Source organism: Cyprinus carpio, chromosome B18 (assembly GCF_018340385.1).
Source record: "Cyprinus carpio isolate SPL01 chromosome B18, ASM1834038v1, whole genome shotgun sequence".
NCBI lineage: Eukaryota > Metazoa > Chordata > Actinopteri > Cypriniformes > Cyprinidae > Cyprinus > Cyprinus carpio.
Window position 1 is genome coordinate 1,848,881 of NC_056614.1, and position 25,702 is coordinate 1,874,582.

General features: G+C 36.6%; 1 protein-coding gene across 2 annotated transcripts in view; it reads right to left on the bottom strand.

Moving 5' to 3' along the window:
- Positions 1 to 3,100, bottom strand: part of LOC109090959 (uncharacterized protein C14orf132) — a 13,012-nt gene extending 9,912 nt beyond the window's left edge. For both annotated transcript variants that reach the window (XM_019104800.2, XM_042743829.1), the window contains exon 1: positions 2,732 to 3,100. In XM_019104800.2, the coding sequence (XP_018960345.2) occupies positions 2,732 to 2,848 (117 nt within the window). In that variant the 5' untranslated portion in view covers positions 2,849 to 3,100. The remainder of the gene's footprint in view (positions 1 to 2,731) is intronic.
- Between the last annotated feature and the right edge of the window lie 22,602 nt (positions 3,101 to 25,702).

The window sequence follows — 25,702 nt, forward strand, 5'->3', positions numbered from 1 at the left end:
TCTCCTGTTGTCTCTCACATCAGAATCCAGACACATATTTGTTTAGAGCTGTTTTGGCTTGTAAACGGTGCTTGTGCAGATTTCTCTCCTTATTCACACCTTATTCACTGGAGGAAGTGTTATTATGGATTATGGACTCGTATTTTAATTAAAAACATCTTAATGATGGATTTTGTCTTCTCCAGATGTTAACTGATGGACTGGAGTGCTGTGGATTACTTGTGGATTATTGTGATGTTTTTATCAGCTGTTTGGACTCTCATTCTGACGGCACCCATTCACTGCAGAGCATCCGTTGCTGAGACACTGATGCAGTGCTACATTTCTACAAACCTGATGAAGAAACAACTCATCCTGATCTCATATGGTCAGAGGGCTGAGGACATTCACAAACTTTCACTTTGGGGTGAACTATTCCTTTAAATCCTGATACTATCCTCTGACGATTGTGGGAGTTCTCACTTTCAGGAACATTTCTGTCAAGTTTCAAACACATGTTCTCATACACATTCTGCCTCTAAAAACCCTGTTCAGAAGATTAATAATGCAACAAATGTATTGCTCATTGTTACTTACTGCACAGTCCTACCATGTAACGATTAATTGATATTATAAATACTAATAATGGCTTTATGTCATATTAACAGAGATGCTTTATAACTTTTCCCTTTTGACACTTTCCAGTATTTCATGAATTAGCATCAGAAACTGACACCCACTGTAAATGCACCATGATACGTGTCATCCAGTAATGAAACTTCTGTAAATAGAATAACCCTCAGTGACAAGTATTAGCATTATCCTCTCTGGATGAAGGCTGCTGCCTCACCTGTGCAGGATGACAGACCCTAAACCCTCCCTACACCCCCGTCCTGCGTCTCATCCGTCATGAGTGAAGCTGTCGTGAGTCTGTGTGTCCTGCTGAGACCGCAGTGATGACGCTGCTTCTTACTGTCATTTCCTGACATGCTTGAGAAACTCTGAAATGCCTTTCATGTAAACTTGAAGGAGTGTGACTTCCAAAGGGCTGAGCCATGTTCAAGGCCTTGAACCGTACATTAAATATGAATAGAAAACACTGCTCTATAGCTTCACTCTCGATTGAAGAAATCCCTCACCTCACATTACCTGCTTACTGAGATTGCTGACTGTCGTCTCTAAACTGTGAACAAGCCTCTAAAAAATGCTTTTGTAACACTTTATAAAAAAAACGTGTAAAAAATAAATAAGGGATATTAAATATTGATACGAGCTGAAATTATTTATTATGTGAGGAACAGACCACATCAGTCAAAGTCACAGTTTAGCGTCGTTATACAAAGATAACGGACCAATCAGAATCAAGTATTCCTGAGAGTCATGCAGTAAAATCTGATTAAGTTTATGTTTGTAATGAAGGTTTTTATAAACTTGGAGTTTTAGGAACTTGGATGAAACTGCATAAATGAGCACGCATGGCTGTCGTATTAGCTTCTGTGATCAGGACTGCGTGATTTCGGGAACAGATGTGACTGGTGGCCACTTTACATTTCTAATTAGCATTCTGTCACTTGATAATAAAGGGCCCAAAGAAAAAAACAGTTGCAGCTATCGTCACCAGATGCCTCTCTATAAGACACTCTTTGAGCCTTTACTTCACTACTAAAGATAAAAAGTCTAAATTTATTTTTAGTTCTTTTTGAAAAGATTAACTGAAGTTACATTTTATTTCATTTCATTTATAATTATGACTGCCCCTGTTAATTACATAGCAACTGTTTAATGCATAATGCAATCTGGCACTATATTCTATGCACATGCACTGCTTAATGGATCCTCTGCAGTGAATGGGTGCCGTCAAAATGAGAGACCAAACAGCTGATAAAACATACCAACATATTCCACAATACTTGAGTCACTCATTTAACGTCTTGTGGGGTGAAAAGCCACGTGCTTGAAGGAAACAAATCCATCATTAAGGCATTTTAACTTTAAATAATTGCTTCTGGCCAAAATATGAGTCCATAATACATAATAACACTTCCTCCAGTGAAAAATCCATCTGCTGTTGTCTCTCACATAACTTGAAAATCGTGCTTGATCTGTGCATATTTCTCTCCAGATGCAATTTTTTTTTATTTTATTTTTTTTACTGGAAAAAGCAATATCCTGAACAGAGGACTAGTATTTTACACGGAAACAAAGTAAATAATTATGGATTTGTTTCTTACAAACATGCAGTTTTTCACTTCTCCAGATGTTAACTGATGGACTGGAGTGCTGTGGATCACTTGTGGATTACTGTGATGTTTTTATCAGCTGTTTAGAGACTCTCATTCTGACGGCACCCATTCACTGCAAAGCATCCATTTGTAAGTGATGAAATGCTTCATTTCCCCAAATCAGTTCAGATTATTGTTTTTACATGATAATTACCATTTTAAATGTACTGTTACACAAGTTAGGATGTATTTCTTTGCTAAACAAGTTTCAGAGATAACATAAAAATGCCTTGTAACTTATATACAGAGATACATATTAGATACATATGTGTTAAGTGTTGTTAAAACAGTCTACTCGAGCATCAGCTATAGCAGAAGTTACACACTGCACTGAAAAACACATTATAACCAGGTCCAGCATTGCTACAATACACCATTCTATGGTAGTCTGTGAGTCCACAAACTAGCCTCAATTATAAGCATTAAAACATGATTTAATGATAAAAATGTCGCAGTACTGTAAGTCCTACCTGCGCTGCCATCAGTGATAGCTCCATACTCGTCTGCTCCTGCCCGCTGATGTTGAGATGAACTCGCATCTCTCTCTCTCTCTCTCTCTCTCTCTCTCTGCAGGCGTGCACGCGCATGCCATCCTCACAGAATTATGCTTTTTTTTCCCCTTTTGACGGTCAAACACACTGACACTTAAACTGCCTGCTACCACTTCACAACTTTTGGCCTGTAGACAGAGCTTTTATCACGCAAATAATGAATTAATGTTGGAGCTACTTTCATTAACATATCTACTGTAAATAAACAGACAATTTATGAAACCAAATGACATTTACCTTTGCTTTAATTACACAGTTGTACATAAATAATAACCTCTTGATACTAAGTTTTGATAATTAATGAGCCAATTATAATCTGATTACCCACTCAATACCTGCCAGTTCAGTTACAATATCATCATATGACCCAATAAAACATTACAAAAACTCCCATTCAAATGTAGTGGAGCTCTATTATATAATATATATGGCATTTTAATCTTGTTTTGAGGTCTTTTATTAATTTAGATATTTTTAAGATCTTTTAAAGCTTCTTCACATGTTCCCTTGACCACAAGCAGGTTTGATGACTCACTTTTTGGCTTGATTAAAGTACATCTAATTGTTATTGGTTATACGTTAATGTTGCGTTAATGTTATTTTAACATTATGTTCTTCTGAGTTAAGAGTAGGTAAACCGATTTAAAAATACTATAGGTGTATATATTATGTATTATACATATTGTGCATGTATTACATTATGTATTATAGGTATTTTGTGTCACAATCATTTACCAGATTTTGTCTGAAACCCCTGAACACTTTGAATAACAAAAGTGGCCGTTCTCAAAATTATATCTAGAATAGACTTTTGAGGCAATCTGTCATTCATAGACATCGTATTGCTCCAGGCCTGAAATCACTTCAAACTGTTAAATATTATTAACCTTCTGGCTGAAGCTATTTTTACACATTTGCTGTATTAAGTGATAACAAAAGCTGAGGAGCTGCTTGCGGCTGATGGGAGCAGATGCCTCATGCGGACACACAATGAGTGTCGAAACTCAGCGAAGAGAGAAAACTCACATCTCTCGCCCCAAAGCAATGTAAAAAGCAGAGTATCATTTGAACAGAAGCTTCAGACTTTTGTCGCAGTTTATTGGTTAACTTAATGGCTTAAGCACTAGAGGGCTGTAACTCGATACAGTGCATGCTGGATAAATGACAGGCAAGCAATGGAGGGTTAAAAATCCCAGTCCGAAATCACATTAAACTCCAAAATCTGACAACACAACACATTCTGCATTATATAACATAACAGTGCCAGCTCAGTTTTGCAGAATGAAGCCAAAGTGTTGTGTTTTCTCTCTCCCATACATGCTCATTGTCTCAAAGTGCCGGTCTCCTGTGCTGGGCTTCACTTTAGTGTTCATGCAGACGTCGTGTCATGTCACACAGTTTTAATTTCCCGCTCGGCGGCTCTGGTTTAGAGCGGACAGTACAGCGGTCGCTTCAGGCGCTGATGTGGTGTGTGCATGTGTGCGACACAGAGATAATGAGAGAGAAAGACTGCTTTTATGGATGTTTCTATATGTGTGTGTGGATATGTAGCTACTTATAAAACAGATAGTTCCGGTCCTTGATTCTGACTGGTTGAGCTGCGTTTGAAGCTGTTGTAAATTACTCTACAAACATACACCTTCGTTTACTTCTGTGTGTTGCTCGGCAACCACTTTGTTGCAACCACAACTGTTTCTGAGGAACTACATTGTTTGTTTTTATTAATATCATTACACTTTATTTGCTCTGTTTTATTATGTGAAGCCTTACTACATATATGGAATAACTGTTTTATAAAAGCAATAAGCCCCATGAAGCCGTGGTTTACAGTGAATTTAAAACAGCTAAGGGGGCTTCGCGTCGTGCCTAACAACGCACCTTAGCTGTTATAAATTCACTGTAAACCACAGCTTCATGGGGCTTATTGCTTTATTAAATCCTCACTGGTCCAAGTTGCTGCCAAACCTCCAAGACTCTACTGTCAACATCTTACTTCTCCATCCATATTTCTGACACACACACATGCACACACACACACACACACACACACACACACACACACACACACACACATGCACACACACACACACACACACACACACACACACAAAGCTCAGCTAACAAAACATGTTCTAGGAACTTTTTGTTTATGTTCCTAAGTTATGAACATGTTTTCTCTCTAAATGTTCTCTGAATGCTCAAAATATCTAGATTTAAAAAATTTTTTAAAAAGGTTTTCTTGGTTATGCAAACTTGGTTTCTTGGTTATGTAACTAGTAAGGATTTTAGTTGTCTGGTAAGAATCAAAAGCTTCCCTCAAAAGCTAAAACAGAGAAATTCCTAATATTAATTTAAATAATTCCAAATTATTCATGTTTATTATTATTGTTATTATTATTATTATTATTATTATTATTATTATTATTATTATTATTATTATTAAAATAACAACAACATTTTTCTGCAGTCTAGAGATTGTGCTTGTGAGGTGGTTGCTAGGTTGTGAAGATAAAGAGAAACACTGGAGAGAAAATGTGTCCAGTCAGAGAACCTCGGAGGATTTAAAGCTTTTACATCTGGCAACCCTATGTATGAAAACTCATGAAAGTCTATATTTTTTCTCATCCTACTTGTTCAAAAAATAGAGAGAGATTTTTGATATAAAGCTTTTTTATTTATTTTTTTTTTATTTTTTTTTTTATTTTTTTTATTTTTTTTTAAGTAGTCTACGTTTAATACTGTCTGTTCTGGTCAACGATATTGCATGTCGATATAGTCAAAGTCAGTGTTTAATGATGTCATTGTCATGGAAAGAAAAGGTTATCATTGTTAACAAAATTAACACTAGTTTTGAAGACCAGTTTGAAGATGAGTTATTATTAAAGACCAGTGACTGGTTTTATAAACTACTTAGACTAGTCTTAAAATTTAGTCATCTAATTTTCTTCAAGACTGGTGCATTTTAAATCCAGTTACATATAATGGAAGACTGATCTCATTTGAAATCGGAGAGTAAGACTGAATCCCCTTTTAGTTAACTGATAGCTAGTCAAACTAGTTCTTAAGACATTATCATAACATCGTGGCTAAGTTTATGTACCCGGTTCCAGAAAATGCTAAATGAACGTTCTGTTAATGTTACTGAATTAATAGTTGTGAGAACGTTCTGAGAATGTTCCCTATTAGCTGAGTAATTGCCCAAAGAACACTCAAACTTTGTGCCTGTATCATAATATGAACGATACAAACAGGGGGCTGTTTCATAAAAGATGCAAAAAGAAAAGTCCAAAACCTGACTTGAAATAACCTAACAAATCTATCAGGGCTAGAGCACTTTCATAAACGACAGTTTAAGTTCACACAATCTCACTAATCTGATCCAGGTTGACCCCAGTGTGTAACAGACATGTCACAGTCATACTCTTCATCTGTAAATGTTAGAAAGGCTAGTGTTTTTAATGTGTTAATGCTTTAAAGAGCAATTTTAGATTTTAGTTTCAATGTTCTACTACCATAAAAGGTTAGGGTTATGACAGCTGTCATAAAACCCGAGAGAGCGGCTGCATGGCTAGAAACTGCTGATCAACTGAATGCACAAGTATAGCAGCTATATGTTAAAATGTTTTCATATATCTTAAAAAAAGGTCATTACATTAAATACAGTTGGTTGTAGCCTATTTCTTATTTATTTGATTTATTTAAGTTGCATTTTCTGTATACTTTTATTTCTGGACTGATCACAAAGTCAAATAATAGTATGTGAGAGAATCAGTGGTAATGTCAGCGCTTTCCTATCGGTCAGTGTTAGAGCTCAGCTTAGCCTGCTCTGGACCAGGTTAGTAATACAATAAAATTGCAACTTGGAATATATATATATATAAGTTATATTTACCTTGATTTTTTCACATTTGTTCTCTTCACACAGAATATCCGTATTTCATCTGAAGCTCTTCACTGACACAGTTGTATCCTTGTGGGGGAAAAAACACACTGACTTTATAAAAAATTGAAAACACAACTTAGGTACAGTTGTAATTTGTGTAAAAATGTTTATAAATAATTCTGGCATAATAAATATCAAAATAGTTTAAGTTTATACTTATTTCTTGCATTTAGATTGTTTATTCCTGTAGTTTTAAATATGTAATAAGTTTTATAAGATTTTATAATGGATTGTCATTGGATTTCAAGATTAAAAAGCTTGCAAGGTCTTCAGCTTGCACTTATTTATGGATTGCTTGCAATGCATATGTAATTAAACATATGAATTGATTTGCAAACTTTATGGTTCAAAGAAACAACTTTCAGAATCTGAAATCAGATTGGATTCATTCTGATTTATAAAAAAATGAGTGCATGTAAAGAGATACACTAATCTGGAGCAAGAGCATCTTTACCCTCAGGTCTGTAACAGAGTGTCTCATTTATAACGATGATTTCACAAGGACTGTTAAATCCAGGCACCTCTTTGGTCTGTAGCAACCCAGAACACAGAGGCTTAATGACAGTGAAGGATATGCAAATATTATCACAGCCTTTTAACGTTATGGTTATGTTATTCCACAACAGCCATTCCTCACGTTTCTCTTTCTGTCTGTAGGTACCATATTTATTTTCTGATCAAAGCAATTTACAGCATTTCTAGACCTTATTATAACTTCATTGCACTAATTATGTTTTCGACCCTTTCTTAAACCTAATCCTTGCACAAAGCTTTTGCATTTTAAGACTTTGTTTTGCTGTTGATTTCAGGTTTTACTATCCCACTGAACATTTGGTCCTTCACAATGCAGACAAACCCTCACAAATCTCTTCATACATCACAAAACCTACAAACCTATTTCTTTTTCCTTGTGGTCCAGGTGTAGGACAAAGAGAGCCAGTGCTTTCTAACCTAAAATCCCACTTCTCTGTCTTTGCATGAGCACAGTGCATGAGTCAGAGGAGTGAAAATCAGGGTGAGAGGAGCAGAGGAGGGAATTTATGAAAATAAATAAATAAAATAATAAATAAATACTTCTGAAATCCCACAGAACAGTTCAAATAAATGTATGTGCATGGTTTAATGCCAGTAGTCAGACTTTTCCGTTTACAGATTTGTCAGATTTGACAAAAAGCATGCATGCTATAATATTGTAATTAGAAAGGATTTCTCCACTATTTATTGATTTTTCTTCATTAAATGAGTGCAGTGCTCTTGATTCACCGCTAGAGAGCTCAGTTTCTCCTTTGATAAGATGCGATGTGAATGTATGGAGGTCGTGAGGCTTTGAGAAGGATTTTGTTACAGAGAAATGCGTATGCAGAGATCAGAAATGTGGGGCAGGATCACCAGTTTGCCTGAGCAAAGATCAAGATTAAGATCCACTGATGGAAGATGCTATAACTACTGTATGTAAACTAACTGTAAAAGTATCTTAATCCATTGGCAAACACTCAGCTACAGTGTGTATTTTGATGACATTTCATCCAAGCAAAATATATATCACTAATATCCCAGTTTTGAAACTGCTGAAAATGGAATATTTAGAAATAAAAACGAATTCTAAATACTAATAAAAAAAAATAATAAAAATTTAATTATTACTAAAATAATACTTTTTTAATACTGGGTGCCCTCTGATCATATGCAGAAATATATTCATATGTTTAATTGCAAAAATACAACACAATTTTTCCATTTTCTGTGCAAATCCAAAATAATGTATATATTCCATCACACGCATGCAGTTCACAACAAAGCCAGCAGAAGGCGCAAGAACACTATTGACACATCATATTTCTGGCTCTCCATACAGAACAGTTTATTAAAAAAATGATTGAACATGACACTGAAAGTGTAACAGTGCAAACAGGTTTTCTGTAAGGGGTAGGTTTAGGTTTAGGGGGATAGAAAATCTTGTTTGGTCTGTATAAAAGTAATAGAAGTCTATGGAAATCCCCACAATTCACAGAAACAAACGTGTGTGTGTGTGTGTGTGTGTGTGTGTGTGTGTGTGTGTGTGTGTGTGTGTGTGTGTGTGTGTGTGTCAGTCAGTTGAGTCAGTTGAACTAGCCAGTATAATCAATGCTGCGAGGGGTTAATGGTGTGTGTGCGGATCATGAGCCTGTCGCTCTTCCATTGATTGACTCGCTCTGTAAATCAGACGCAAGATACTAAACTTCTTTTAATTGTTACTAATTGTTCCTGTGTCCAAGGAAATCAATAAGTCGGTGACTGTAAAGATCGCCTTATGTCACAGAGCGCTGCTGCTGTTGATGTTTTTATCTCATTATGACTTCATTCTGTTGGATTTTACAGGATAATCCACTTCCGCTCTGCATGTCAGTCAAATATAATTGCCCCAACCCTCAACGGCGACTCAGAGGGTCTCTGAGCATCAGCAGTTAGCTCAGTTTCAGGATATTTGAGTTTGTTTGGAGAGCCTCGGGTAGAGCGAGCGCTTCATGGTTTGTGAATGTCTCGCAGGGACACATTCACTCACACAAGCACTGGTTCTCTAGGAGGAGAAACTCACTCAGACATGTTTCCTCACTTTGTGATGTTGCTCTCTATTCACATTTTCATAGTGTGTCATCAAAAAGCTCGTTCATTATAGACAGTATGCACTCACACCCCGCATCAGAACAAGTGGTTCGTAGGTAGAAATGATCTTCTCTTGACAATCAGCACTCAGATCACAACAATGTCGGCTAACTTGTGTCCAGCTGGACAGTTTGGGTGCAGGTGAGTGTTAGTGCTAACTTATGGAAAGCCATTTCCACCGCATATGATAGGTTTTGTAATGCAAAAGAGTGTATTTTTTTTTGTTAATAATTTTGAGTTAAAAAGTCCAAATTATGAGATACTTTAAGGAGAAAGTATGAGATAAAAACTCAAGTCCATTTTTTTCTTATGACTAACAAATTAAGACTTAGTATGTCATAATTTCAGCTTTTTATCTCATGATTTGACGTCATAATTTTCCATTTCAATTTCAAGTATATATATATATTTGTCAGTTTTGACTTTTAATAATTATGATTTAGGGTATGTCTTAATTTAGACTTTTAATTTCATGGTTATGACTGTCAGAATTTTGACTTTTTATCTTATAATTTCAATTTATTTTATATTGATGACTTGTCAATTTCAACTTGTCAATTTTGACTTAGTCATGAGTCATATTTTTTTTTTGTCCATTTTGATTTTTTTCTTAATTATGATTTAGTATGTCTTAATTTAGACGTTTAATTTCATACTTATGACTGTCAAGATTTTGACTTTTTAGCTTATAATTTCAATTTATTTCATGATTATGGCTTTTCAATTTTGACTTATGTCAATTATGAGATGTAGTTATTACTGAATCAAGACTTTATCACATAATTTTTTTTGTCAATTTTTTACTAGCTTTCATACTAACTTAACACAGCAATGAAAGACTTAATGAATAATGAATGACATTCTGACATTAACATCTTCATGTGAGCATCATCCTGATTCTGTCAGACATACCAGATTAAAAATGAATCATAAATAATGTCACTGCACATTAACGTATTTCACTTTTAACAAAATTGTACAGAGCCTGTGTATATGTATGTACTGGTTTAATATGGTTTGAAAATGTATCATGAAAGGGAAAGACATATACGCCATGGGGTAATGGGTACTGTATGCAGAAAAAAAAATAAAAATAAAAATACAATTCACAGAAAGGTCCCTCATGTCTATATGTCAAGATCAACAAGTTTCTTAAAATACTAGATAATTTGACCTTTTTATGGCAAGGCAAGGTTAGTTGGTCAGGCTGTACAGTATAATGTCATTTAACTCCTTGAGATCCTAATGATATTTATGAATTAATGAAACATATCTGTCAAAACAAAACTAAACAAAAGAACACTGAAAAATATGTTAACCCATTTTGAACATAAACAGCAGATTTAGCAGCTTGAGCTGTTGTATTGTGCGGTTATCAGCTGGTAAGCTTTGGGAAGGAAATGCTTGCATTGGGTTTGCCATTGCAATGCGAATCTTGCATCGCAACCTGTGAATATTTCATCAGCCTCTCCTCTAAAAATAAAGGAGGGTGAATAAAAAAATAAATAAAATTTGATGGAATTGGGCAGGACTCCGCCTCCTCCTCATGAGGAGCTGCAGTTCTCTCATTCTGACATATGTTCTGACTCTGTGTCAGCTTTATCTCTCCCTCCCTCTCCATCCTCCCACATTCCCCCTCACTACATCCTTAGTTTTCTGACTCACATGTCTTGTGCAGGCTGCTTTTGATGTGGAAAAAGTCTCCCTGGAGGCAGTTGCTAAGCAACTGGCTACTGTTGGATTATGGCTGAAGTCAGAAGCAAGAGAACGCAAGCATGGGAGACTGTGTGCATGTGTGTGAATGTGTGTACGGCTGAATCAAGCCATCAGAAGTTGTCTCTACGATCACATACCCCAACATGCTCTGCAACTGAAACTAATTTAGGGAAAGAAGACTGCACAAATTTCCCCCCTTTTCACATTGCTCTCCTGACACTGTCTCTATAATGTGGTGATTTAAAATAAGTTGTGCCCTCACCATTGGTTTTAAAAGATTAATTATTTTAATTTTTTAAAAATAAAAATATATCAATATTACAGTTATTTTATATTAAAAATAATAATGACAATTTTTTTATATAATATATTTATGACTATATAATTAACATTATATATATTTTTTTATTTTATTTCTATTATATTAATTATTACATTACATTAACATTAAACAGTAATGTAATTAGATTAGATATATATATATATATATATATATTACAATTATTGTCTATTATTAAATTATCAATTAATAACTTTGAATATAAATGTTTTATATAATATATATATATATATATAATATAATATATATATATATGTGTGTGTGTGGGGGTGTGTGTGGGTGTGTGTGTGTGTATAATTAAAATGTTTATAAAATTTATCGTTTTAATTAATATGAAGTTTATTTAATTATTATACATACATTAGAATAAAAAATAAAATTAATTTATATAAAATAAACAACATAAATGTTTCAGTGTTTCTGTTTGTAGTTCAGTCTGGCGTTCTGAAATGTTGTTCATTTCTATGATCTGTGTGCATGAGTGATTTTGTAGCCACTGATGAACTCAGGCTGTCACTGCCTTTTGCTCTGGGAGCTTCCATGTGGACCGAGAGAAGAGGAGGAGGAGGAGAGAGGGAGGAAAACAGACAGCAACACAGAAGAGACAAGGAGGGCAGGAGGAGGGAAAGTAACTGATGGAGAGAGAGAGAGAGAGAGAGAGAGAGAGAGAGAGAGAGAGAGAGAGAGAGAGAGAGAGATGGAGTGAGCAGCTCTGAGCAGCACTAAGAGCTCGGGAGGAGAGATGCCAGACAAAATATGAAGAAAGACCCGAACGCAGTTAAAAATGGGACTGAAAAGAAAAACCAAACACAGATTCTGAAACAGAAGACGTTGAAGGCAAATGCAAGATGTTTGGGGATTTTTAAATTCTTCAAGTCTTCCAGACGTTAATTGTAGATGCTTTGATTCCCTTGGACTTTTTGTCAGATGGGATTTCAATATTTAAAGCCGAACTCCCAGCATCCTTCCTGCTCTCTTCTGGAACTATCTACAAGGTCCCTTCTGACCTTTAAACTTCTCCATCTGTTACTTGATCTTCAAGCCTTAATTTCCAGTTGAAAGAGGACCTGTCTCCCATTCTTGGTTAGTACAGAAGATATCTTCATAACTACTTGACACAGACTCTGAAGGAGCCAAGGAGGGTCATTTTGACTTGCAAAAGGAACTCAGATTGTGTTATTTTGGATGTGCACAATCAAGACAAGCTTGAGCGACACCATGCAGGACGAGGACAGCGGGACCCTCAAACACACTCAGTTCTGTAGCAGTGAAAGATTCATGAACCTAAGCATGCTTCTCGTTCTCTCTCTCCACCACAGATACACCAGCACCGTCCAGCAGCGCCATCACTCAGCGCACTAACTGGATTCTCCAGACTCCAGAGACGGTCTGAGCTCAGGACAGACGAGCCGTCTGAACGGTGAGGGATTGTTTAGAAAGACAGAACTGGACCGGGCCGACGAAAGGGTGCAGGGGGAGAGGATCCGGGCCGTGGAAGTCCTGCAGGCATGGATGCAACACCAGAATAAAAAACAGGACGGGAAGTTTCTGCTGTCCCACTGGTACAATGTGTGGTGAGTAATGAGATTCATCTCCACATGCTCTTAGAGAGACAGTTCAGCTTGCTTTCTTCTGTGCAGCACAAAATAAGATATTTGGAAAAATGTTGGGGTTTTCTGTCTACATATTGGAAGTCAGTGCCGTCCAGTTTGTTTTCACTGTCTAGTTGTGTGTGTGTGTGTGTGTGTGTGTGTGTGTGTGTTTGTTTGTTTATTTATTTCAAAATATCTGCACTCAAAATAGTACAGATATTCAGGCCTAAATTTAAGATTTATGTTTAAGAATTGCATATAAAATTTTCATCCATTTCGATTTAACATAAACTAATAAATTTCACGTGATGCATATTTGTCAGCAAGATTTCAAGTCGAAATAAATAATCTGGCCTGTTTCATTTACGTATGTCTGACAAATAAACATTAAGTTTATTTTTATGTTACAACAAACGGATAGAGATTTTATGTCCACTCACACTGGTTTAGTCTATATTGATTTTTAGCATTTTATCCACAACTGTGATGTAGATTGTGAAGGTTTTTGATACATCATAACGATTAAATCAACCAGACCTGCTGTAGCATGACCCAAATATCAGTTCTGTAAAATTGTGGCCTATGTCTCTAACAGTGATTTGAACACCCATCATCACGCAACAGACTGATGAGATCTTCATGAGTCTCTCTGGGGGTCTGATTGTTGAACAGACTCCGCTCTGTCACCCCTAACGCTCTCCAGTGATTGTGTTAAGCTATTGATGCCTGCAAACAGCCCTCTGGGTATTAGAAAAGCAGCTTTCTTAATGTGTCACATGCAAACACATGGAGCAATGAGTGATCAGACACTGATCTCAGAAAAAAAAAGCACTTTTCTGTTTAAAGAAATCTGTGTTTCTTTTTTAAAACCATGCTCTCCTTTTTAAAAATCTGCTATGATACAGACACAGTTTCTGCAACAAAACAAAAATACTTTTTTAGATTGTGTAAAAGCTTTTAGAATGTTCCTGTCATTTTCCAAATTCTTCATGTTTGATGGTACAATAATTAATGTCAGCCCATGCTCACTGAAAAAAAAAAAAAAAAAAAAAAAAAAAACCTTAATGTGGTGAATTTTTGGCAGAAACGTTACATTATTTTTTTAGGTGTTTTGCAACACTGTTACAGTTAAATGTCCAGTGGTGCTAAAAGAGTGTTCTGTTTTATCTGAAACTGATAAATGGGAAACTGGCAACTTTTATTAAGGTGTTTGTTGTACGTATCGCAGCAATGTCCACTGAGTGGCACAAAAATAAAAAAGTGAGTGGCGTTAAAAAAAAAACCCACTCACACACATTTGGAAAAACACTAAATCTGACACTTGCTGAAGCATTCCATTTTATCTTGTATTCATCCAGAATCATGTTTCACAGACTCGCACCCGAGCGCTTTACATCACAGGTATAGTGTTGTACCGGGTGTGCTTATGAGCAAGTTTACTACCTCAGAAAAGCCAAACATATGGAGCTGCTTATGTGATGCAAACATTAAAATGTATTAGTTAACAAATCATGCACTATAATAAAAGTGTCTTGAGCTCATAACATAGTATTGTGCAAGGAACTATGCGGAAATATGCCTTTATCAATCAATAAGAAAGAAGGGAGAAATAAAAAGGGGAGAGAGAAAGACTGAAAATCTGTATAGTTTTGAATATAATCTTCAAAAATAAACTGTTGTGGCCAAAATGCAAATGCTTACAAGTACAGTCCCTTACATAAGAGATAAAATCAACATAATTTCTCATTGTGAAACATGCCTAGTCAAAACTGAGTTATGACTGAAATCAAAGCCAAGTTCACAGGCAAAAGATTGAACTGAATGAAAGAATTAGAACATGAACATAAAATAAATAAAACAAAAATAAAAATCATGTATGTATGTGAATGAGCAAAAATCACTGAATGATTAAAAATCACTGTAGACTTAACTTTAACAGAAGCACTATATGGTGCTCGTGAGGAATGCAAGTTCGAATCTGGTTTGTGTACTTTCTTGATCCGATTTCACCCATCATTTTCTGTTCCTTATCCACAAAACCTTGCCATAAAATTCTGTAGATAGATAGATAAATAAAATGTAAAAACAAAAAAATAAATAAATTATTATTATAAATAAAAAAAGTAATTTAAAAAGTAGAAACAAATTCACCACATGAGGAGGAATTAAGTGCCAAGTTCTATATGCACAACAGCAAAATAAATAAATTAATTCATTAATTTCAAAATGTATTCAAAATTGCAAGATGGAATGTGGTCATAAAAACTACATTCTGAATATTTTTTAATGCAAACTATGGTCACAATAGCGGTGGACCTCAGGAAAACATGAAAAATGATGCAAAACAAAACCCTTTAATTACAATTAAAACCAGATTTACATAATAATTCCACAATTATGCACTAAAACAAATACTAAAACAATATTAAAATTTCATTTCTAAACAACCATCACTTATCTTACATAAAATTCCATTTAAACACCAAATTTCTTAGAATCTACCAATTTTTCAGTCAGTTCATAATAAGCAAACTCGACCACTAATCTCGAGAAAGCAAGCCTTTACATGATAAAACAATATTTGTGGAACCTTTTCCCATAATCATAGCTTTCCTGGTCAACCATATGCATAATTTAGCTTGTCCATACAAATAATTCAAAAATGCATCAACATTCCTTGTTTAATACCGATACTTAGGACCATAAATAATACCTTCTTGGCTAAAAACACAATGCACCATATCACATCATTCTTTTAACAGTTGGAAAAGTGGCTCTTAATTTTGCTCTAATTCTTTCTCCAAAGCACTTTTTTTACTGATAGCACAGGACTGTAAAGTAGGGGTTCTAATTTGCCCCAAATATCTTTAACAGACCCTTGTTTTCGAGAGTTTGAAACTCTAAGCATTGTCTTTTAAAAAGGTCTAAACCAGTCAAGTCCACACCATCAAGGTCAATTAAAAAAAGGTGTCAATCAAGGCCCAAGTGCCCTACTTTCTCAACAGTCCACAGGCTACATCTGTCCAGCTGATGTGTCTTTTATTCAAAAGTCTTTGAGCAGCCTGTAATCTAAAATCAGCAACTCGGCATTCAATGTCGATAAGTCCTTGTCCTCCTTCACAAGTTGGCAAACACAGGACAGCCTCTCTCACCCAATGCTGTCCTGACCAAATAAATAAATAAATAAATAAATAAATAAATAAATAAATAACCAACTGTCTTTGAATATCTTTGACAAGATTTACAGGAGGGTCCGAAACAGCCATTTAATGCCACAGTGAAGATGCAAAAAGGTTTTTTACTATCAAGACGATAACTGAGGAAGTATCCATTTCCAATTGGACAGACATACAGACGTCTTTTCTATCATTCCATCCCGTTTTTTCTTTTTACATGAATCAGAACCTAAAAAAATCCTAAAAATGTAAGGCCATCCCTACTCCATTGAACATTACCAGTCAAATTTTTGGAATAGAACTTGTGGTTCCACACCATAAAGATTCAGTTGCTCTTCAGGAACTCGAGCTGTGTCTGAGAATGCTTTGGGAATGCCTCCAGCATGACCGGCTCTAAATCAAGTGTGTAATCAGTCCAATGGATGGACGAGACGTCACAGGCAGGTGATGTCAGAGACCAGGAACCTTAAAAGCTTGTGCGGCGAAGCCGGCATCAGCCTTCTGTCATTCAGCCAGCGCTCTGTGTGTGTGTCAGTCTGATATTTGTTTGTGAATCTTATTTAGTGTTGTTTGTCTATCATCATGTCAAAGGCACTAGAAAAGATAAAACATAAACTGGGCAGGCTGTGTTTCAAGCTGTGTGTTCCTCCATCCTTCCCACTCACAGGAAGTTCCTGTGGTTCGCTTTTGGGGGCAAAGCGTACCAATAGGTTCTTCTCTTTGGCCTTGCACTCTCACCCCACACTTTCATGAAGTGGCTCCACTGCGACTGCAGAGCATCCGCATACTGAACTATATCGATGATTGGTTGATTTTAGCTCAATCAGAGCAGACGGTGGTTCAACATCGAGATGTCTTTCTCGCCCACATGAGAGAGCTGGAGTTAAGACTAAACACCAAGAAAAATGTGCTTTCTCCATTACAGAGGACCACTTATCTGGGCTTGGTGTGGGACTTGACCACGATGCAGGCATGATTGTCACCTGCTTGGATCGAGTGGATCCTCACCGCAGTCGTGAGAGTGAGAGAAGGGCGGTCACTCACTGTCAAGCAGTTTCAGAGACTGCTGGGTCTGATGGCAGCTGTGTCCAATGGGATACCTCTTGGCCTGCTGTACATGAGACCTCTACAGTGGTGGCTCAAGACCAAGGGGTTCTTCCCAAAGGGCAACCCACTTCACGTGATCAAGGTCACGCGGCGATGCCTTGGACATGTGGAGAAAGCCTTAGTTCTTGTCTCAGGACCCGGTGCTGGGAGCTCCTTGTCGTCGTGTAACGCTAGCGACTGACACGTCCCTCACCGGCTGGGGTGCGGTCATGAGCGGCCACCCTGCCCGTGGTCTATGGAGTGGTTGCCATCTCACGTGGCACATCAACTTCCTGTAGATGCTGGCTGTGTTTCGAGTTCTGAAACACTTTCTCCCAGACCTAAGAGGCCACCATATGTTGGTGCGCACTGACAACATAGCGGTGGTCTCTTACATCAACCACCAAGTAGGTCTGCGTTCGCGTTTCCCCCGCGTTACACTGAGATTGAGACCTCCTGTATGTTCTCATGTCCCTACTTGGGACCTGGCTGTGGTGTTAGAGGCTCTCTGTAATCCTCCATTCAAGCCAATTGAGGAGATTTCTGATCGTCACCTCACTATAAAGACCTCTTTTCTGCTGGAGATATCTTCTCTTAAGAGAAGTTGAGGACCTGCAGGCCTTCTCCATGGCCCCTTTCTATATAGATTTTGCGCCTGGTCTGGCCAAAGCATTTCTCTACCTTCGAGTGGGGCATGTCCCAAAGGTCCCCTCTCCTGCACCACAGCCTGTTGTACTCCAGGCCTTCAGTCTTCCTCCCTTCAGGGAGCCAGACTAAAAGAAGCTTAATTGTATGTGTCCAGTGTGAGCACTGGAGGCTCACTCCAGGCTCTTCTGTTTTCTCGCCCTAGCTGTGCACACTAGGCAGAGGTTTGAAAGTCTGGTGGCGTGGGCATTCTCATTCCCAAAGCATTCTCCCACACAGCTCGAGTTCCTGAAGAGGAACATCTCAGGTTACACATGTAACCATGGTTCCTCGAAGGAATGAGACGCTGAGTCGCAGTGCCACACTTCCGGCATCTCTGCCGGCGCTTGCTTCACCCCTAGAGGCTGATGCCAGCTTCACCGCACATACTTTTAAGCTTCCTGGTCTCTGACGTCACCCGCCTTTGACGTCTCGCCCATCCATTGGACTGATTACACACGTGATTCAGAGCCGGTCACGCTGGAGGCGTTCCCAAAGCATTCTCCGACGCAGTGCCTTGTTCTTTTGAGGAACCATGGTTACATGTGTAACCTGAGACGTTTTCCCCCAGTTTATTTTAGCTGAAGAGGCCTTTTCATAACACTGAATACAACCTAATTATTTTGTATGTCTTCTTCATCCTTAACAATCACACTAAGGTCATCTGCATAAGCAGAGAGTTTCATGGGTTCATTAAAATAACCTACAATATGTAAATCTTTTAATGAATTTCTTAATTTGCACAATAACAGTTTAATAATTAAACTGTAGAGCTGACCCAAAAGTGGGCAACCCTGCCTTATTCCTCTTCTGACTTTAATAGGTCTTTAAGAGGACTTTAACGCAAACCCACTCCATGAGAGAGAGAGAGAGAGAGAGAGAGAGAGAGAGAGAGAGATTAAATGTGTTTGTGAAGGATGTGACTGAGCGGTGTGCAAATTATGGACACATTAGTGAATGTTTTCATGACACACACATTAACGCGTGCCCTGTTCTCTGGCTAAAAAGGAGAAGCGGTTTATAAACCGAGGCCCGGAGTGTGTTTTCTGCAGGGAACACTCTCACTGTGAAATCCTCTCACTTTCTGCAGACCTGAAGGTCTTCAGCATGGACTCGGTTCAGTGACCCATAGCAATCTCATTATTTCCTCTCTTATGCAATCACCCAAAACGCAGCGTTCGTCACTCCCATGCAGTGGGTGGATTTCAGATCGCATCCACGTCTGTCTCTCGGTGTACCGACATCTCTTTTCTTTCTTTACGTCCTCATAATGTTTCTCCAGCATTACTCTCAGTGCATTGTCTTCCACTCCCAAATCTCATTTTTTTCACCCCTAAAATGAATCCAGTTACCTAGAAAAAATATTATTTTTTCCTAGAAGCATTGTTACAGAGCATTTGCATTCTCAGACTGCACACATTAAAGCATGTAAAACTGTTGGTGACTCTATGTTACTGAAACCAAATGAAAGAAATTAGTGTAATCACTTTTTGTATATCATTTCATGTTCCAGCGTAAATGTTTGTTAGTTGTTTTGTATGTATTTGTATGAGTCTTTCCTTATTTTCAGTTTTTCTTATTTAACCTACAAAAACAGTAGTTGATTGGCATCGGTTGAGGAGCAGAAGGCCATTCGCTGTTGTCTGATATGAGTTAGCATTTACATCACACGTGTTTCTGACCACCTCCAAATGTAAGGTTTCCAAACCTTCCTGTTATATAACTTTGTAATTTAAGTTTCTCCCTGCCCTTTACTGCAGCGAGATCAAAGAAAGGGCATTATGCAGAAGAAAATGTGGAAGATACTGTATGTGTATTATGCACAGTCTTTGCACAGGTTTTAGAGAAATATCTGGAGAGATCTGTGGAACGGATTAAGATATGGTGAAACGTGTTTCTTCTGCGGGGTTTTTATGAATGTATGAGTTTTAAGACAGAACGGAACCCAATGTGTTAATATGGTATCTAAATGTAAATGTCTTGTATTTTATATTTGGATTCAAATTCTGAAAAGACAATTTCCAAAAAGATCTCCATTGCTTTTTAGGTCTTTTTTTTTTCTTTCTTTTTTTTCAATATTTGTGTCTTTTTTTCAGTTGTAAATATCTAAAGATCAGTTACGTGAGAAGCAAAATTACATAAGATGTCTTGTCAAAAGTGAGTTCATGACTAAAACAAAAACAAATATTTGCCAAAGGGGGTCCAAAAAGTTGGAATATTGAAATATGTTTGATTCTGTATTAAGCATAAACTCACTTAATTTTGTTCAGTTTCTCCAATAAACAATAAATAAAATAAAATAAAAATCATCCCACGTAAATTTATTTTGATTTAAGGGTGTTTAGATGTTTGTATTGGAAAACAAAACAAAAGTACTAAGGAAATTATTCATTTATTTTTGTAGCAATTCATGCTAAAAACATTTAATGCCATGATTTTATAAATTTTCTGATTTAAGATCTTTCTATGCCTTGATTTGTTGACGGGTAAATTAAGATGTTCTAGGATCCGCAGAAACCCCTGAGTAAACTGGTTTAATGGATTTCAGTCTAGATGACTCAAAAGTTAAAATGGCTTAATTCGAAGGTGCTAAATATCTAAAGATCACGTATTTAAGAAGCAAAATGTAATAATATTGTCTTGTTTTATGAGAAACTGATCAAAGTTATGTATGGGCTCAGAAAAATCTTTATTCAAAGGTAAAACAAGTTTTAATATCCCATTAACAGATATTTGTTCTTGTTTTAAGCTTAAAATCACCATTTTTTTTTTCCTTCAGAAAATCATCCCAAGTAAATGTATCTTGATTTATAGATGTTTAAATATTTGTATTGGAAAACAAAGCAAAAATAGGAAAAACTTTATTGCTTGCTTGATTGTAGTGCATGCAACATTTAATGGCATGACTTTATGATTTTGAGACTTTTTGCTCTGATTTAAGAGCTTTTAAAGCATTCATTTGTGGAATTAAGAGGTTTTAGGACCTGCAGAAAACCTGATGGATTTCAGTCTAGGTGACTCAAAAGTTCAAATGACTTTCTGCAAAGGCGTAACTGAATCATGAGAGGAAAGTCAACTTGTTGAGGTGCGCCCAACCTGGTTTTGAGACAGAAGTATTTAGGGATGTCTGTGTGTGGACCTGGTATGTCCCCAGCTAGTCTCAAATGCTGGTCAGAGCGAGTCGACCGGCGCGGTCACTTTGAAGGCAGACAGAACTGGGCCACAGACGCTCCATTAGGGAGGAGGCTCTGCTATTTCGGGTCTTCTGGCTTAAGAGGTCTCCGTGTCAGTTTAATGGTGTTGTTAGGACTCAACAACTAAAATATGTGATGGAAATACGAGGCTGATGTACAAGACCTGAACACACTCTGGTCTTTTTATCTGAGAGTTTGAGGGCATTTCTCATCCTGCTCTTCCTCTGACCTCATCTTCATGGGAAGCTATTTTTGCCTGCATTGGCCGGAGCTGAAAGAAAGTCTGGGTCCAGGCACTAAATGAATGAGAATAAAGGCACACGTCCAGTGAAGCTCGAGTTTATTAATTACTTTTGATTGATTTATGTGCCAATTAGTGCCTCCGGAAACTTGGCATCACTTCAGTTTTTCTGATTATCAGTGACATGGAGTCATCCGTCTGCTCTTCGTTCGCAATAGATGGAGACGTTTTTATGCAGTCATTAAGGGTCGTGGATGATTCAGATGTGCGAGGAAGTAATTGTTCATTTTTACTTCCTGAAAAGTGTTTTATATATGGCCTAAGGACACTGGATTCATGCTTCAGAAGAATCACGTGCGTGAAAATCTGAATCAGACTCAAACGTTTACATAGATTTGTTGTTTAAGGGAATTATTTTGCCATCTCTGTGGTCCTTATAAAAATGTTTGATTTTGACTGCTGTGGCTTTTATGTAAACACTGACTTTGCATGTCAAAAGAGTAAATGTTTACACTTAGTAAGTGTTTCCGCTGTTGGGTCTAATATAGCTTGTGAGCGTTGACATAAAGGCTTTTTTTAAGTCTACATTAGACTGTGACAGATGCACAGAACAGAAATGTGCTGCACATACTTTGCAACCAATAGATTCTTCAGAATGAGTCACTTTTGAGTTTTTTAAATGCACTTTTTGGACACGTAGAAAGTTTGGAGTGATTAAATGTATTGTCTTTAAAAATAAAACCTGAAGTGAAATCTGTATGACCTCTCTAAACTAAACAAAAGGGTCAAAAGTGAAAACATGTTTAAATACTTAGCATTAGATGGACAGTACTCATTGAGATGGGAAATATATATATATTTTTTATTTATTTATTTTTTATTTTTTCTTATTTAAATACTCTTACCTGTCATTTATACTGTATTATATAATACACTTTGAGGGAAAAGAGTAACTTTGAAGAATAAAAACTTATTTGGGGCAGAAGGAAAAAAAAAGGTGGCTAGTGGGTTATTAAACTCAGGTATTATTAATAATAATAATAATAATAATAATAAAATATTAAAATATACAAAAAAATAATATTTTTTATCATCATTTATATATATATATATATATATATATATATATATATATATATATATATATATATATATATATATATATATATAATATCAATTTTATATATTTTAGGAAGAGGGATCCCATTACAGGTATCTTTCATGCTCATGCCTAGTAAGGATCTAATTTTAACCACATTAAACATACACAGGTTCTTTGAGATCCCTTATAATATTAATATTGCAGTGTGGGCTCTTGTAATGTGGGCATATCTGAAAGGTTATCATTAATGCATGCTTTGTGGACTGAGTTGAATGTGTCCCGCCGGACTCCTGTATTCAGTATTCATTCTGAATTCAAACCGGCTCTGGCTTGATTTCTCTCTATCTCCGGACTGCACACACTGTATGCTTTCTGTAACTGATGGTTATATTTTGTATTCCTTTCACAATCTCTCACTGCATTGTGGCCTGATATGCTTTTGCTATGGTTAGACTGTTCTGACTGATGATCTTGGCCGGAGATGTTGGAGTACTGCTGTTATTTAGCACAAAAGAGGCTGGATGAGGACAGACAATCCGTACTCAGAATAAACCTGTTCGATTCAGTGCAGACAAGAACACGCACTGTCAGGTTAGTGATGTTTCTGAAAGAAGAAGATGTTCTGAATTTGGCTTCTCACGGACTGGAATCACAAAATATTTAGATAGAAATAAAACTTTCAGTACTTTCAGTACTCACAGATAGACAGACTGATAGTAGGATAGACAGAATGACAGAGATAGATAGATAGATAGATAGATAGATAGATAGATAGATAGATAGATAGATAGATAGATAGATAGATAGATAGATAGATAGATAGATAGATAGATGATAGATAGAGATGTTCTACCGAACCCGTATCGAACCGTGACCCCAAAACCGAGATACGTATCAAACCGTGACTTCTGTGTATCATTACACCCCTTACAGATAGTTAGATAGATAGAGAGATAAAAAAGTGTAATACAATCTCTTCATCCTGGCTTCAAGCACTAGTGTTGTTTTGTTGTGAACCATTGTATTCATTTAAAGAGCTCCTAAGTACAATGGATAGAACAAGTTGCTTGACTCATTGAGCTCATCAGATGATGCTGATTTTTCTGACAGTGGTTTTAGGCTGTTGGGCTCGCACAGTGTGAGTCAACCCGACCCATCCTTCATTCGTCTAATCGTCCACCCCCACTTTTTCTTCCCTTTTTTCTCCTTTTGTACAATTCTGACTCAGCGCAGCACCGGAGTTCCTCCGGTTTTCACACAGCTCACTGCCATGACATATAGAGCCATACAAGTCGTTGGACCGAGAACATGTTCCTCTAGGTTTTGTAACCTTGGTATATGGAGCGCTATGAAGACTAAAAACAAAAATGCAATTGCTTAAAACTGTTTAAAATCACCACCTACACCCTCACTCACTACTCCCTACATTAGTCCACTAATATAGTCCAGCTGAATTAAAACTTGTGAGCGAATTTGGCCAATGAGTGCCGTTTTTGCATAGTTTGTGTTTGCTGTTTAGTAATCATTAAAACTTAACTGGCGCTCCAGTAGTAATGAAAAGATTTATCTTGAACTCTGTCATGGAAACTAGTATGTGTAAAACGTAATTAAACTATTTAATAATCAATACCGAGCGGTGCGGTACAGTTCGATACGCAATTATTACAGTTTCCATTGGTACTAAATTAGTGAACCATACTGTACCACATTGTGGGACCCTTTCGTTGGTGTACCTAGCACAGTAGTGCGGTACCTTAAGAGTGGAGCTAGACTAACTGCAGAACACTGATTGGTTGACGGAGAATCGTCACTTGCACATGCTACAAGGGGAATGAAGCGTTTCCTTCACTCTTTCCGCCATGCTGCTCATGCGTTTTGGGCTTGTTTACATCAGGGTGCACAAACACAAAATATATATCAGTGAATTTTATAATTTAATGTCTTCACACATATACAATGTTGCGCTTTCTTCTTCGTGCAAAAAAAATGTTAAAACTGGTAAATAAATATATATATATATATATATATATATATATATATATATATATATATATTGGTAAATAAATGCAACATTTGTAACATGTAATATATCCCCAAATCCACAAACAGTTGTCAATATCAAACAAAAATTGTAAACTACATTGGCACAATCATCAGAGATGGACCAGTCAGAAATACTTATTTGTGTAAATGTAATGCAAAACTAGAATACAAATAATTGGCATAACCCAAACCACCCCACACCCCCATCTCATTTTTTTTTTTTTTTTTTTTACATTTTCATCACCATGTCCCTTTAGGGGCACCACAGAGCATTAGTAATCCAGATTTGGAAATCTAAAAAAGTGTATATCTGGATCAGGGTGATCCAATCGAATTTTGCTTTGAAAAACCGGCACAAAAGCAAGATGAGTTACCTGATCCTGAATATCAAAACATGGGATTTCCAAATCCAGATCATTCTGATTCAGATTAAACTTTTTGAACAACTGGCCCCAGATTCTATACTACACAAACCGTGCAGGGTCGATTACTTACAAATGTCTGTTACTGATTCCAAATTACATGAAAACAATTGTACTTAGTAACGTAATCCATTACAGGTAATCTAATCAGACTAGTTTTCGATTGCTTTTCGATTACTTTTGACCTAACTTGTTTATCCCATTGATTTAAATAGGGTAATATACACAGAGTAAGAAAATAAATTCCATTTGTCATTAACAACATGAAGTGCATTAAACATTGTATTGTGTCAAGGTTTCCCAAACTGGGGTTCGTAAAAGAACTGCAGGGGATTCGTCAGTTTAATGAAAAGATAATAATTAAATAAAATCAAATAAAAATGTTGAATTAAAATAAATCATTTTGAAATAACACCAATCAAAATTAATCACTTACCAAAAAGATGAAATGTAATCAATAAAAAAGTACCTGTGAAAATGTTATTTAATCTAATTACAAGTACTTGTGATTAGAATCTGATTACATTCTCCAGATTACATGTAATCAGCACCCAGCTCTACACACAAGTGTTTAAATTCTTTCTGCAGCCTGTTCTAAATTTGGATTCGGAAGATTCATTGTTTGCACTGTTTTCCTTTCTTCTCAGTGTTTCTTTCTCGTTCTGTTACTTTCACTCCCCCTCATTTCTAGAAACCATTTGGCTGTTG